This window comes from Mchenga conophoros, linkage group LG11 (assembly GCF_057382185.1).
Source record: "Mchenga conophoros isolate Kocher_MC1m ecotype Shallow Benthic linkage group LG11, M_conophoros_male_GT1.1, whole genome shotgun sequence".
Lineage (NCBI taxonomy): Eukaryota > Metazoa > Chordata > Actinopteri > Cichliformes > Cichlidae > Mchenga > Mchenga conophoros.
Window position 1 is genome coordinate 28,660,768 of NC_140536.1, and position 15,596 is coordinate 28,676,363.

The following is a 15,596-nucleotide window of genomic DNA, read 5'->3' on the forward strand; positions in this document are numbered from 1 at the left end:
TAAGAGGCAGTTTTATTGCTGGGAGTTACAAATGAAAATACAAAATACAACGTCTTGACGTGGCAAGACATGAACCACATACACAGAACTTCAAGCTAGACACAAGAAATGAAACAGGGCACACAGCGCAGAGAAAACTCAGCGGCAAGACTGACATGAAGACTGACGACATGACAAGAAACAGAAGGAAACTGAGGACTTAAATACACGGGGGAGGCAAAACAAAACATAACACACGCAGGACAAGAGACTATCAAAATAAGACAGGAAGTAACACACAGTAAGACCCAGACTAAGACATGTGAACTAGACAGTGGGATATGACCGGGCTGAGGAACAGAGAAGGAGAGAGGGACACATGGGGAAACATAGGTAAACATGGAGACGAGGCCGACTTTCACAGAAGTCAATGAGGACAAAACAAAAAACATCAAAAGCAACCTAACAATGTCAAACAAGACTAGAGACTCAAGAGTAAACCGCACAAAGCTCAAACGTAAATCATCTTCTTAAGGTAAAAATGCACAATAAAAATCAAAATGCTGGGTCAAAAATTCAGGACCATGACCATGATGCTTTCCAAGCAAATACTCAAAACACCAATTACCTTCTGTTTTGCAAGATGCTAGAAATAAAGCAAGTGCTTGTTGGCACTGATGTGTGATGTCCATGTGAGGGATTGTGTGTTTTTGTTTGTTTTATTGTGACATCCACAAGAAAATAGCTACACACCTGGGAATACCATCAGCTGGAGGGCACTGGAGTTACAGACTTTAGAAAGAGTGCTGAACAGGCACATGCACAGATAGACCCCAGGTGGTGCTCAAGCACCTGACCCTTTGGGCAGGAAAGTTTTTTCTCCCACGTGTGTCTATTTTATAATTTTACATTTTAATTTCAAAGTAGTCCCATGGCATCAATTCCTAATTGAAAGCATGTAATGCCCAACAATTGTGTTTTTATAATTCTGCAATGCCGTACACCCCCTGGCCCCTGCATCGCCTTTCCTTGTTGTCACAATCAGTTGCTCGTGCCATTGAAGAGCTCTGAGGAGCAGCGTCACATCTCAGACCTGCTTTTACTGATTACAGACAGGTAACATTAGTGTCTGCACTGGCCTCATCCACATTTGTTATTGCTATGTAATTAAAAACCTCTAAAACACATCAATTTAGGCAGTTAAACATTAGCAATTATACCGCAAAATTAGCTTATCAAATGCAAGGTACTTTAAAATGCACAAGAGAAGTCACTTTCACTCTTTGTATGACAGCAGGAATAATTACGTGATCATTAGTCTAATATTTTGGAATGTTCAAAACTGAACTATTATCAGTACCATTGTTCATTACATTATTATTATCATTATGAATGCCTTAGTGTAATACAGAATAACCATTAATTATCATGTACAACGTTAACTTTGAATTTACCGATGACAGCTCTATGCGAACAAAGGACATGTTATAAAACAGCAAGACAGAGATCGACAGCAGGCGTCCCTCTTCTGTCCACGATCACGCCATCAAACAGTGAGGAAGATGAAAGAACAAGTAGCTTATATAAGCAAGTAATAGCTGTGGTCCTGGATACCATTCGATTTTTTAATATATATGCCACCAAAATTTGGCCTTTATTGTGTTGTTAGCTATACAATGTAGCATCAGCTACAACTCTTAGGCATCACTTTGAGAATTTTCCATAATAATTTCATATCTCACTGTTTTATTTCCCTTAGTCAAACGTTTTGAGCTCATTAGTCTCCCGTTTATCAGTTCATGGTTTAGTTGAGTAGTAGTACAAACCAAGGAAGTTTCAACTGAACTGACCTTCACCACTGTAGAATTATCATCATACTGCAGATTACAGCAAAAAAGAAAAAAGTAGGAAAAAAGAAGAAGTGGATGAAGGAAGTGAACACACTGACACAGACAAACCGCCAGAAATGGGGAAGAAGTATATAAAACTCAAACTTTCACAGCATTCACAACTGCTGCACAGACAGTACCAGACACAGATTTCAAGGTAAGTTGAGACATTCAAAACTGGCATGTGTAAGAACGTAACCTTCATTCTGTTATATACAAAACTTCATTTTGTTTTTACAACGAGCAATACAGGTGAAGTAGATAATTTACGCCTCTATTGTTTATTGTAGGAATCCAAAGCAAGCAGTAAACTGGTGTCACTAGTCTTGAGAATAATTCGAAAAAACTCCATTTATATAATTAAGTATAATTTGTGCTTGTATTAGATGAAGCTGTTCCCTGTACTGGTGATGCTGACAGCATGTGCTGCAAGACCTCAAGGTATTTTGGTTTTTTCTGAACAAAGTGAATACAACAGCAGATTTCTACGATGTTCATGTATTTTGTTATTCACTTTTAATGATACTTTGTTTTTTAATGACGTTATTAAAATTTCTAGCCAATCTTTGTAACAAGACTGAGAAACAAAAAGGATTTACATACATTTAAAATTTGTATTTTTAATGTTGTTTCTTTCTGGCTTCATGTGAATTTGACTCATTGAAAAAAAATTGTATTTCCTTCTTTTAAGTTTTCTTATTAATCTTATTAATTTCTTATTAAATCTGAGTGTTGGCGGGACCCCGCGCACATGCTTCTCTGTGTTCATAATTTCCTGCATTTTCCTTTTTCGTAAAAAAAGCAAAACCACTTGAAAAGTGTCTTCCTCTTTCTCTCTTCTCAGATTTGTCTGGTAAAATGTTCACTTTCCCACTGGAATCCAACAGAGCTCATGTGAGGCTGAATGCGTCGAGATTGGATTTCAGTTCTTTAACACTCTGTCACAGGTAGCAATGAATATGTATGCATTTCCTATAAGAAGCAACTGTATCTCTGATTGTGAAATAAGTCATCCTTTGCCATGCCTACAGATCATTTACAGACCTTAAAAGAGACCACGTTTTGTTCTCTCTGGCTACACCTGTTCATTCCAATAACTTCCTGATCTTCTGGGATGGTACAAATAAAGAGATTGAGCCCCATATCAAGGACAGGAAAGCTGAATTTGGAGGACGAGACTACAAGCCAAACATGTGGCACTCTATCTGCACCACGTGGGACTCTGAGTCTGGACTGGTGCAGATTTGGTTTAATGGGCTACCTTCGATTAGGAAATTTGTCAACACTGGAACAAACATCGTAGGACCTGTTATAATAATTTTAGGACAGGTACATGTTTTATTGATAAATTATAAATACTTATTTAGATTCAGTCAGACGCTGTATATACTAATAATGTACTATATGTACTATAATATACAATGTAGTTTTAATCTATTGTATCTCAAACACTGCATTCTTTACAGGAGCAAGATTCCCACGGTGGCGGATTTGACATTAAGCAGTCTTTCGTTGGCATGATGTCTGACGTCCACTTGTGGGATCACATCCTTTCCTCCTGTGAAATTCAAAACTATGTGGATGAACTAAACTTCACGCCAGGGAATGTGTTGAACTGGAGCGCACTGGAATTTGAGATCATAGATAGAGTACTGATAGAAAATAAACTCATGACATGTCACTAATCAGAAAATTACAAAGTCAAAAATCTGGTCAAAAAAACTACTTTGTTTTTATGTCCATCATAAAGAATATTTGATGATTTTTTTTAAACCCTTTTACGATAATCATATGAAAGCGTTACACTGGTCGCTGTGATTACGTTACATGTTGGTTAATTCATGAACAACATTGAGAACAAAAACTGGTGAGCATAAATATAAAAAATAAAAAATAATTTTACGAATTTCTAATTGTAAATTTATTGTAAAGTGAACAATTCATCAACTTGTGCTATAAATGTTTTTCTAGTCAGTGCATGACAATAAAATGTATAAAAAAAAAAAAAAAGAAAAGAAGAAGAAGCTTTTTTTTGCCAAAATATCACCATCAGCACTGTGTCACAAAGTGCAATCGACAGAGAAGTCCAAACTTCTCCATTAAATCTGAAAACTCTGCATCTCTACTTAAGTATTTCAACTTAATCTAAAAGGTGGTGTTTTAGATGTCGCCCTCTACTGGCCCAAACTGATAAATGCAGTTTTTTTTCCTTGTTTTGGCTTTTTAAAAAATAATCAGATCGTTCGAGTACTATTTGTGTAATTTTATGATTAAATGGACCTATACCATATACACAGAAGACTCTGGGATTTTTATTGTTTATGTGAGTAGTTCCTTTTTCACAGATGCCCCACAGTGGTGCAATCTGTGAAACGCACAGATGAACACACACTGTGTAAGAACACTGAAAGCTGTGTTTGTTTTATTTGTTTAGATCAAACATGACAAAACACATAAAAGTGTTTTTAGATTACCATAGAGCTGTTTAACGCACACATCTATTAAATCTTCATGTATTTACAATACAGAAATGGCATTGCCATGAAAATTGTGTTGCTATGTTCAGTTCAAATGTTCAAACGATCAATGAGTGTAAGTAAACAAGTCCAAGGAGCACATGCAGGAGCAAACAAGTGCTTTGCTAATAAAATGGGGGGAAACGTGCACTCACGTGGACTTTTGATTGCCGTGCAGGTCGTTCTTCAGCCAAACAAATACTAACTGTCAATAAAAGTCAATAAAACTACTTCTGCCTTTCATGCGTCCAAAATCAAAGTGAAAGTACAGAGACTTGATCTGTAAATGACTGCAGAATATCAGCTCTGGTAGAAAAACAACTCACCAATCACCTCTATTTTTGATATTTTTGTTGGGAACTAAAGAGAACCTCTTGAAGGCCCGATTCTTAGTGTTAGTGACCTTCTGCATTTCCACTAAAAAATAAATAAATAAATAAATTCAACAGTAAATTTGCATTTCTTACATGTAACTTAGCACTGGCTGGAATTAAATAGGACACAATAATGCTATAAAGTGCGTAAGATATTTTAGTTTGGACCAAACTGTAATGCAACTGGTGACCAAAGTAGGACTTACAGCTTTATTTACACTCTCCCACTTTCAGAGGCTCAAAGGAAGTTTATCAAACTAATATAAGGATTGTTTTAATATGACAATAGGATGAAAATTCTTTACTGTCTGGAATCCAGAACCCATGAACATCATCCGATGTGTGTTTCCTGGCTTTAGATGCTCTCCAAGGCCTTTATAGCAGCCACATTCACTTGCTGCTTGTTTGTGGGTTTTTCAGCCGTCAGTTTTGTCTTTGGAAACTGAAAAACTAATTAAGTCAAGTTAAATTTGGTTTAATCTGTCCAAAGATTTGTTTCCTGTGCATGCTCTTTTACATATTTTCTGGCAAAGTCTACTCAGCCATTTTTGTTCCAAGTGTAACCAGTTGTTAGCACTTTGTAAACTCTCTACATTTACGCCCAGGAAGGTTTAGCTTGATTGCAGACTTTAAAAATAATATATCTGCTTCATTGAGATTGTAGTTTCTTAACAATGGTCTTCCAGGCCTTTAGGCATTTAGTGTGCAGCAGGTTTATTTTATTTTTCACCCTGATGATGGTCATAAGATGCAAGAAAAAGCTACCAAATTACAAGTTTAACACTTTGAATTATCTCCAGATCTTTTATCTGTTAAATCTGACATGAAATATTGAATAAACAGATCTGATTTGGCCATGAAACTACTCATATAGATAATACAATTTTATATAATATATAATATTGTATTATACATTGTCGCAGGATGCCCTGAGCTACAGAAAACTTATTTCTAAGTCAAATATTAAAAATCTAAGCAATGTTTGATTTGTAATATGAGTAGTGTCTTTGTATTAGATGGCACTGTGGCTTCTATTGTTGATGCTGGCATCATTGCTGCCAGTCCTAAAAGTACAGAAGATAAATATTAAAATGAAACTCAAAGAAAATTCATGCTGATGAAAATTGTGTGCAGGATTTAGATGTGTTAAGTTTTAATGCTTGTTATCGCTTAGTGGTTTGATTTAAGGATGAAACTAACATTACTAGATCTTAAACCCATGCCTCCTACAGTAACAGCAATAGATAAATTATACAGGTTGTCCATAATTGTATATCTATTGTCTTATAGACTGTATTTTGACTTTTGGCTGCTCCATAAATTCACTGACTTGTTTTGCACTAACAAGGAGTTCACCAGAGTTCACCAAGTAAACAAGTCCAATGTCCAAAGGCATGTCAGAGATAATGAAGCTTTGGCAAACATAAATATCAGAGTGGATTAGCGGGAATTTTGGCAGCTCACAAGGACGAAGTTCATATTTTTGGTAGAGCAGCTTTTAAAATGTTTAATGTTTCAGAGAAGACATGCATCTAACTATTATATTCTATCATATACTTCTATAGACTGTTTTAGACTGAGATATGACAACAACACAACTCATTTGTGTGTCTAGAAAGGAGGGAAAAAAATGACGGCCAAGTCCTCACTAAAGCAAAAGTACACTGAACTACTTTTGTTTCACAGGGTAGATAATGCTCATTTCAATGCTCTAAAGTAATATTGTTTTAAAGTAATATTGTTTTAAAGTAATATTGCTACTACAACTGCTTCCTCTTGCCCGTAGTGGCCATAAAGAGATCTCAGTTAGACAAAATAACAGGATCTTTCAATGGTGCACTTTTGTACAAAATGCCTCTGTGTTACTGGACTCACTGTCTATGGTCATACAAAGGAGGGAAAAGAACTTTCGAAAATATCAATTTAATCTGACTAACTCAGACTCCCAAGCTTTATGGTAGCATAGAAAGAGGACTATGGAATTCACTTTTCATTGGAGAAGAGACCTCTTCTCAGCCATTATAATTAGAGCAGTAAATACACAATGTCATGTGAAGCATCCTTTCAGAGACTTGAAAATGTGACCCACATGTTTCAGATGTTAGAATGACATCGTAATACATTATTTTTACTATTGCTTTCATAAATCCTAGTGCAGTCGAGCGCAATAGGTCACCGAGTGCAGTAAACTGATGGATTTTACATTTAACACCTTTTTTTTCCTTCACAAAAATGCAACTATATAGTATTCAATGAGTAAATGACATGGTATATCAAAATGTCTATTAAGTGTTACGGGTCTACTGTTCTGTGGTAGCAAGTTGTTCTTCCATTTAAAATTGGTTGAGAAATTTTGAGACTTTCAGCCTAATGAGAACATTAAATTACTGGTTTTGGCTGCTGGTCCGGGGATCTCCTGCCCAGGCCTCCCCAGTAGTAACAAAACAAGTACAAGCACAATACTTAATTCTTTTTTTAACCAGTGTTTGATAGGATTTTAGAGAATTGACTAGAATTAATTATACGTTTGCTTAAGTGTGCTAAAGCTCTTTCTGAGACGCGTTCTCTTTTTGTAATTCACTGTAAGAGTTTGAGGCCTTAAAGGAAGCAATTATAAAGTAGGTGAAATTGGGGGTCAATTAATCAGAATGGTTAAAATTCCTACAAAGTTAATGCAACACTTTGGAAAAAACCCTTGTCTGTACTCCAGTCATGTTGATTGTTTGATTTAAAATCCAGAGGTTGTTTACAGAGGTAATATTACAAAATGTGCTGTGTTCTTGATCTAAGGGTAGGACAAACCCAGAGTCAATGACCTCAATGAAGGAGACCTATTTTCACCAACAAACACTGCCACTATAAAACTCACTCCCTCGCTGGCCTCATGCAACACAACCTCCTGAGACTGAATTCAAGGTAAGACATGATACACAGGGCAAATTAAATTAATGCTTTCCACACAAAAGTTTTAAAATTTTTCTGCCTGCATTATATATTGTAGCAGGTTGCCTTAAGTGACAGACACCTTATTTCCATACTAAAGTTGAAAGGTGAACATTTGAGCAATGTTTGTTTTGAATTATTGTATTTTCTTTGTATCAGATGGCACTGCTGCTTTTACTGGTGACGCTGACAACATGTGCTGCCACTCCTCAAAGTAAATTTATGTATTAAGTCATTAAACACTACAGGGAGTGCAGAATTATTAGGCAAATGAGTATTTTGTCCACATCATCCTCTTCATGCATGTTGTCTTACTCCAAGCTGTATAGGCTCGAAAGCCTACTACCAATTAAGCATATTAGGTGATGTGCATCTCTGTAATGAGAAGGGGTGTGGTCTAATGACATCAACACCCTATATAAGGTGTGCATAAATATTAGGCAACGTCCTTTCCTTTGGCAAAATGGGTCAAAAGAAGGACTTGACAGGCACAGAAAAGTCAAAAATAGTGAGATATCTTGCAGAGGGATGCAGCAGTCTCAATATTGCAAAGCTTCTGAAGCGTGATCATCGAACAATCAAGCGTTTCATTCAAAATAGTCAACAGGGTCGCAAGAAGTGTGTGGAAAAACCATTAAATACCATTCAGCTTTGATATTAATGAGTTTTTTGGGTTCATTGAGAACATGGTTGTTGTTCAATAATAAAATTATTCCTCAAAAATACAACTTGCCTAATAATTCTGCACTCTCTGTAGGTGTGAGAAATCTGGTCTGGTTATCAGCATCACGGAAAGTTACTGATCATTTTATTAATTTATTTCTCTAATTCCTTTAAGACCTGGCAAGTAAAATGTTGACCTTCCCAGAAGCGACAAACACAGCTCACACGAAGCTGTTAACAACAAAACAAGATTTAAGTGCTGTAACTGTCTGTCTCAGGTAATGTTGAATATGCAAAATCAAATAGTAATAATAATAATAATCATCATCATAATCATAAGCATCATCATGTATGTCAGTGTCTTGTCATTGCTTACAGATCCTTTACAGACCTCAGAAGAGGCCACCCTATTTTCTCTTTGGCAACATCGCGTGCTTCCAATGACTTTCTGATATTCAAACTAGATGCAAGTGATTTGTTTGATCTGTGGGTCAGGGACAAAAATGCTGAATTTGCATTGCAAGACTACAAGTTGAACACGTGGAATGCGATTTGTTCCACTTGGGATGCTACCTCTGGAATAATTCAGCTGTGGGTAAATGGAAAGCCTTCCAGCAGGAAATTCGTCAGCTCTGGATTCAACATCAGTGAACCCATGTCTATTGTTTTAGGACAGGTACAGTTCAAACTCACTGTGACTGGTGTACAGTTGCTATATTAGATAAAGTACAGTGATTTGGTCTGAGAGGTTAATTATGTTAGCTTAGCACAGAGCGATGGGGAAACAGAACAGGCTGAAGCTCTGGATCTGTAACCAACATACTAGTGCTTCAAGTTCACTTTATATTAAAGACAAGAATTAAAGTGAAAACCACAATTTTATATTTAACAAAAAGAGTATAAGACCTGACAATACTTGTCTGGAACCTGTGCTGATATCCATAAGGAGTGCAGCTCCAAACTTCCAGTGAAGCATTTTTCCTGGTTTGGTTTTAGTATTTTTGGGATCAGCATTGCTTTAGATTTCCCCATTTCCATTTTATGTAGGTACTATGCTAAGGTGACTCAGACTACTTACAGTGGCTTGCAAAAGTATTCGGCCCCCTTGAACTTTCCCACATGTTGTCACATTACAGCCACAAACATGAATCAATTTTATTGGAATTCCACGTGAAAGACCAACACAAAATGGTGTACATGTGAGAAGTGGAACGAAAATCATACATGATTCCAAACGACAAACACAGCTCACACGTGTTTGTCACGTAATTATTCAGCCCCCTTTGGTCTGAGTGCAGTCAGTTGCCCATAGACATTGCCTGATGAGTGCTAATGACTAAATAGAGTGACAATGTGACAAAATGTGGAAAAGTTTACAAGCCAAACCACTGTACGTTGGACAAACAATACTATTATTATGTTATATAATTAAAATGTTTCGAAATTTCACAGCATTTATTTATTTATGTTTTCCAAATATTCTCATTCTCCTTATTTGTGACATTGTGTCAGTCAGAAACAGTGCAATATAACTGTTAATTCAACTCTTTGCCATTTCTCAGGAACAGGATTCCTATGGTGGAGAATTTGATATTAATCAGTCTTTTATTGGCATGATATCTGATGTCCACATGTGGGACTACACCATGCATTCCTGTGAGATCCAAAAATACTCAGATGAGCTTCACTTCACTCTGGGGAATGTGCTGAACTGGAATGCTCTGGATTTTCAGATAACAGGAAGAGTGTTGATAGAAGACAAGCGATACCATTACTGTTAATACTGTTAATACCAATTTTATGCCCAATGTAAAGAATTTTTCCAATCTATACTATTAATATGTTACACAATAAAAATGGTTTTAAAGCGTATATTGCATTTTTTATTACATAGTTTGGAGTTTTCAAAGCTGGGCTTTGTGTGTAATGTATTGATACGTACCCCTTTTTCTTCTCTGTTTCATTTGTAAGAATGAAATGCACACTTTTGTGTCACTTATAATTGACAAGATTGTCAAAACAGACTCTACTCCGCATACTCTAACTTATTTCTATAACCCAAAGACATGAATGTTAGTGACTGTTGATTCAAACTTCGCTATAGGCGTGAAGGGGAAGTTTTCAGATTCCTCGGATCTAATCCCATAAGTTGTAAACACACGTGCGGGAAGTAGGAACATGGAAATTTACAGAAACAATGACTGCTATAAAAAATTAACCATTTACAGCAGCAGCCATGGTATAAAAGGAACCATTCTGCACTGTTAAAAAACAAACCATTCACAAAAGGACCCAGAGTATAGAAGGCTCTATCCTGACACTGTATCCAAGGTAAGATATGATTTTCATATTGAAACAAAATGTATTGCATGTGCAGAAACCCTTTTACGTGTATTGTGGTGCGGATGATGAAAGTGACATCAGATTTGTTTGTATCACCAGTACCAATAAACAATGTGAATTGGTATGTTTGCATGTCTTTGTAGATGCTGCTGGTGCTTCTACTGGTGATGCTGACATCGTGCACTGCAATCCCTCAAAGTACCTTCTATTTTTTTTTTATCTTAATTATCAAGTATTTAACATATGCAACCAAAATTAATAACAATGAAGGTGTATTAGACTTAGAGTGTGTAGCCTACTGTGTTGATAAATACTAACATTAGAGGTGTCCATGTTTACCATTTTAGATATATACTCCTTCATCCTTATTCAAAAGGAAAGCAGGAATAGATGTCACGGTCCTGGGTCGGTGACCTGGTGTTTCAGTTTTTTGTATTATTATTTTTGGTCTTGGATTTCATTATGGTGGCTTATGACTTCTAGTTTTGTATTTCTAGCACTCAAGTTCTTCTATGTTCTGTAAATTTTTGTTCCTGTGTCCTCGTGTTCAGTGTAGGTTTAGCTCAGTGTCAAGTCTGTGCCTGTCGTGTGCTTCCTGTTTTACTTTGAAAGTCCTATTTCATGTTAGAGTTTCTAGTTTCGCTTCCCTTGGTCTCGTCATGAACTCCCAGTTTAGATCATCCTTCCTAGTTTGAGTTTTGGTTTTATTTTCTAGTGCTCAAGTATTGTGTTTCTCAGTTCCTTTTCTGCCAGTGAATAAAAACTGCCGCCTTCGGGTTTAATACTGCATCTCAGTCCTGCATTTGGGTCCATAGACTGCCTGCTACACAGCTTACGATGACAAGAGACAGAATATGTTTAAACACCACACCTTACGTTCACTTGGCAAAACTTATGGCTAAACCAATTTTCTTTCCTTTCAAATTCTATACCTATTATTGTAAAAAAAAAATTAAAATTCATTTGATACTTAGTGTTAGAGGCAGGGATTAATTCCAAATATGTCAGAAATAATCAAACAATGGCAAATATTAATATGCAGTGATCTGAGTTTCCAGCTAGAATGTTTCAGGGCACACAGATATGGGCAGGTATTATGGAGGGAAAATTCGAGCTTTTAAAGGTTGCATTTAACATTTTCACTACCAATTAAATTTGTATACATTTCATTTGAATGCGCATTGGTAATGATAAAATATTGCATAAATGAAAAATCATATTGCATAAATCATTGCATGTCTGCAATATGTTTTCCAAAAAAAGCTCATTATTCTTCTATTAGACTTTTTGTCATCTGTCATAAAAACATAAGAGTGAAATACACCTGCTAATTCATCTCTCGGCCATTTCTCAGGAACAGAATTCCTATAGTTAATATTTAATGTGAATGTGAAGTGTTGTTGTATTGTGAAGCATTAGCTGCACTAGTGCTGTTGCTCTGTGGAGGGCAAACTTTGCCGTAAAGACAAACAGCTTCAACAAAAATCATTCTTCTGTTTTGATTTTAGATTTTCTCAAATATTCTTTTATTAATTCATTTTTATTATAGTATGCTGCTTATTACTTCCTTTTCTATTTGCATTATTCATATGTTTCTCTATTTTTTTAAAGATCTGGCAAATAAAATATTCACCTTCCCACAACAAACCAATACAGCTCATGTGAGGGTGACTACATCAAGACAAGATCTGAAGGCTGTAACCGTGTGTTTCAGGTATTTTTAATTAAACAAACTGAATTAAATAAAGAAACATGTAACTACCGCATATCAGACTATTAAATCCATTTTTCACTGCTTTTAGGTCCTTTACTGACCTCAATAGAGACCATTCCTTGTTCTCTCTGGCTACACCCTCTGCTGCCAATAACTTCCTGATATTCAAGAAAGCTGCAAATGGCTTATTTGAACTGTGGGCCAGGGGCAAGTTGAATACAGTTGAAGGGATTGCCTACAAGTTGAACACATGGCATTCTATTTGTTCCACTTGGAACGCTACCTCTGGACTCGTGCAGCTGTGGGTCGATGGAGTCCCCTCAAGTAGAAAATTCACCAGCTCTGGATCCAACATCAATGGACCCATTATCATTGTCTTAGGACAGGTACCTTTACAAAGCACCACACATAGAAAGCTTTTACTTTATCTTCAAACAAACAGACACTGACAAATATAATACAAATTCAAAATTTGATCCATTTGTTCATGTTCATGGACATGTGGTTCATTGCGGCATAAGAGCGTTTATATTTAGAGTATGTTTTGTGGGCTACATGTTACATCCAATATATGTATAATATACTCTGGGGCTAGAAGAAATTATACATTTGAATACTAAAACACATAAATGAAATACTCAAAGTTTATTAGATCATACAATTTAAAGATGTGTCAGTGATATCACCAAACTGTTTTTAGCCAGTGATTACAGCTTGACTGATGTCTAACTGTAGATGATTTTGCTTGAGACCATACAGTTAGGTATATCAAAATATAACAATACATCTTCTAATTAAACGCTTTGCTATTTCTCAGGATCAGGATACCCATGGTGGGGGATTTGACATCAATCAGTCCTTTGTTGGCATGATGTCCGATGTCCACATGTGGGACCGCACCCTTTCCTCCTGTGAGATCCAGAACTACTCGAATAATCTGAGCTTCACAGCAGGCAATGTGCTGAACTGGTATGCGTTTGAGTTTCAGACAGTTGGAAGAGTGCTGATAGAAAACAAACAAGAGTTGTGTCAATAGGCAAGAATTCTGAATTCTTATAAGATTTTAAAAATCAATATCTGAAGTTGGATTTTATGTTTAAGTCAAAGGTTTAAATTTTAATTTTCTGAAAAAGTACAAAAACTTTACTGTCTGTGTTGCAATGTAAATGTATATATCTAAAATCAAGTCTTTTTTTAAGAATTTTTACTTTTCGACACTATTTCTTTGTTTTTTATATTTGTCTGATAATTTTTTGGCGTAACTGCACTGTTTCTTTGATCTTTTTGTTGTATAGTGAGTGCTGCATTACTGACGTAAAATTTTACAGCATATTTTTGAAAATGCTCAGTGTTGAAATAATTTTTGACAAATATGTTATCTTTTTATAACAAATTGTGTTACTGTTTTCCATTTCAATTATCTATGTATGTTTTTTTTTACTAATTGTGTACTGGAGGCATGATCAAAGCAAGAAGTTTTGCTTTTTATAATAACATTTAAATTATATTCAATATGCATTAATTTCATATGTATGTCTTTTGTAATAGTATGATAATTCAACACTTTTACTGGACAATCACAAAAAAAGCAGGAGAACTGGGTGGTGTTATAAACACCATATTAGTGGACCATGGCCAGAGGTCTCATTGTTGAAGAGTGTCATGAAATCAATATCCTTAGTATCCTTATTTTCCTATTATATTGTTTTATGTACTTTAATAATGAAGGCTTGTAGAGCAAGGCCACTTTTGACTCACAAAGTGCTCAGCCAGACTGAAAAACAGGAAGTTTTAGTGCACAGGCATATTAATAGATAAGACACAGAAAAGAGGAACTTTGCCATATAAGCAATGTTTGAAGCTGTGTGACGTGTAAAGTACCAAAATAAAACCTATATGAGGCACAGTTTATGATTCTAATGTTAGAGATCCTGCAACTGGCATTTGGGCTGTGCAGGGGTCTCTCTCTTCCCAAAGATGATTGAATAAAAAGAAATATAAATGTTTTAACACACTATGAGTCGATTTTCTCTGTTCTATCACGGGGACAAAATAATCGGGGTTAATAAGAGACAGTGAATGCAATGAAAAATGAACCATTTATATCAGCAGCCACAGTATATGTGCACAAAATCCTTCAACCTTTTACCTTTATCGTACTGTGAAAGAATGAGAAGATTAAGTCCAAACTTGCCGGAGATAATCTAACAATACCAAACATCATGCAGTGAGCTCAGTGGAAATTATAATAAAAAATTAAATAAAAAGAATATTAAAATTATAATAATTGAAAAGTAATTCATTACAGTAATCATTACTTTCACATTACTTTGTAAAATGACCTGAAATAAATTGTCACGCAATTACCAGTTAACAATATAAACCTACAGTTCAATACACCAACACAAATCCCTGAGGACCCGCATCAATCTTTGTTCTTTGTTTTAGTTTTTACATGTGAACACAAAATAAACACAATCACCAAGGTGATATTACTGTAGAAACATGTAAAGCTAGAAGTGAAAGCTAAAATGCTGCAAATCGTTCTGCCTTTACTACTTATTGAAGTTTAGGGTCATAAAGGCTGAGGTCATAATGTAATATAAATTTATATATCTACAATTGTTATGTGAAGGCTGTGTGCACGCAGGGGTGGTGATATGAAGGACCCAAAATGCAGACTCACAGAAATCAAAGGTGAACTTAAATACAGCTTTAATGCTGAACTCCAAAAAGTAACAAAACTGAGACTCCAAGGACAGAACACACAGCAAAATAAGGGTAAATCGCAACAATGACAAACTGAAACACAGGGCTTAAATACATAGAGGGAGCAATCAGGGAATGGACAACAGGAGGGAAACACAGCTGGGGCAAATCAGAACTGACGAGACAAGGAAGCGTAAACTGAACACACTGAGATAAGACAGAGACCTTCAAAGTAAAACAGGAAACACATAACACAGACTGAACAAAGACAGACTCACATGCAGGCACTACAACAGAGGGAACAGAGACGTGGGACCAGGGCAGACACAGACACTGAGTGGAAACGGGGATATAGCGGACAGGGGAGACAGCAACTAAGGATTACACATTAAAACAAACCATAAGACATGACTCTAACAAAAACCCAAAGACTAGAAATTATAAATAATATAATAAACTCAAAAAC

General features: G+C 35.8%; 3 protein-coding genes across 3 annotated transcripts; all 3 read left to right on the forward strand.

The window, feature by feature from the left end:
* The first annotated feature begins 1,928 nt into the window (after nucleotides 1–1,928).
* On the forward strand, nucleotides 1,929–4,160 carry LOC146564441 (mucosal pentraxin-like). Its single transcript, XM_085292243.1, has 5 exons — nucleotides 1,929–2,025; nucleotides 2,255–2,309; nucleotides 2,713–2,815; nucleotides 2,900–3,197; nucleotides 3,335–4,160. The coding sequence occupies exons 2-5, from the start codon at nucleotides 2,255–2,257 to the stop codon at nucleotides 3,551–3,553; spliced, it is 675 nt and encodes a 224-aa protein (XP_085148369.1). The 5' UTR covers nucleotides 1,929–2,025; the 3' UTR covers nucleotides 3,554–4,160.
* A 3,414-nt stretch (nucleotides 4,161–7,574) lies between these two features.
* Nucleotides 7,575–10,236, forward strand: LOC146564442 (jeltraxin-like). Its single transcript, XM_085292242.1, has 5 exons — nucleotides 7,575–7,674; nucleotides 7,861–7,915; nucleotides 8,540–8,642; nucleotides 8,743–9,040; nucleotides 9,927–10,236. The coding sequence occupies exons 2-5, from the start codon at nucleotides 7,861–7,863 to the stop codon at nucleotides 10,143–10,145; spliced, it is 675 nt and encodes a 224-aa protein (XP_085148368.1). The 5' UTR covers nucleotides 7,575–7,674; the 3' UTR covers nucleotides 10,146–10,236.
* A 146-nt stretch (nucleotides 10,237–10,382) lies between these two features.
* On the forward strand, nucleotides 10,383–14,414 carry LOC146564443 (serum amyloid P-component-like). The gene is made up of 5 exons (XM_085292244.1): nucleotides 10,383–10,695; nucleotides 10,851–10,905; nucleotides 12,319–12,421; nucleotides 12,510–12,807; nucleotides 13,239–14,414. Exons 2-5 carry the CDS (start codon nucleotides 10,851–10,853, stop codon nucleotides 13,455–13,457), a joined length of 675 nt encoding a protein of 224 aa, XP_085148370.1. The 5' UTR covers nucleotides 10,383–10,695; the 3' UTR covers nucleotides 13,458–14,414.
* The last annotated feature ends 1,182 nt before the right edge of the window (nucleotides 14,415–15,596 follow it).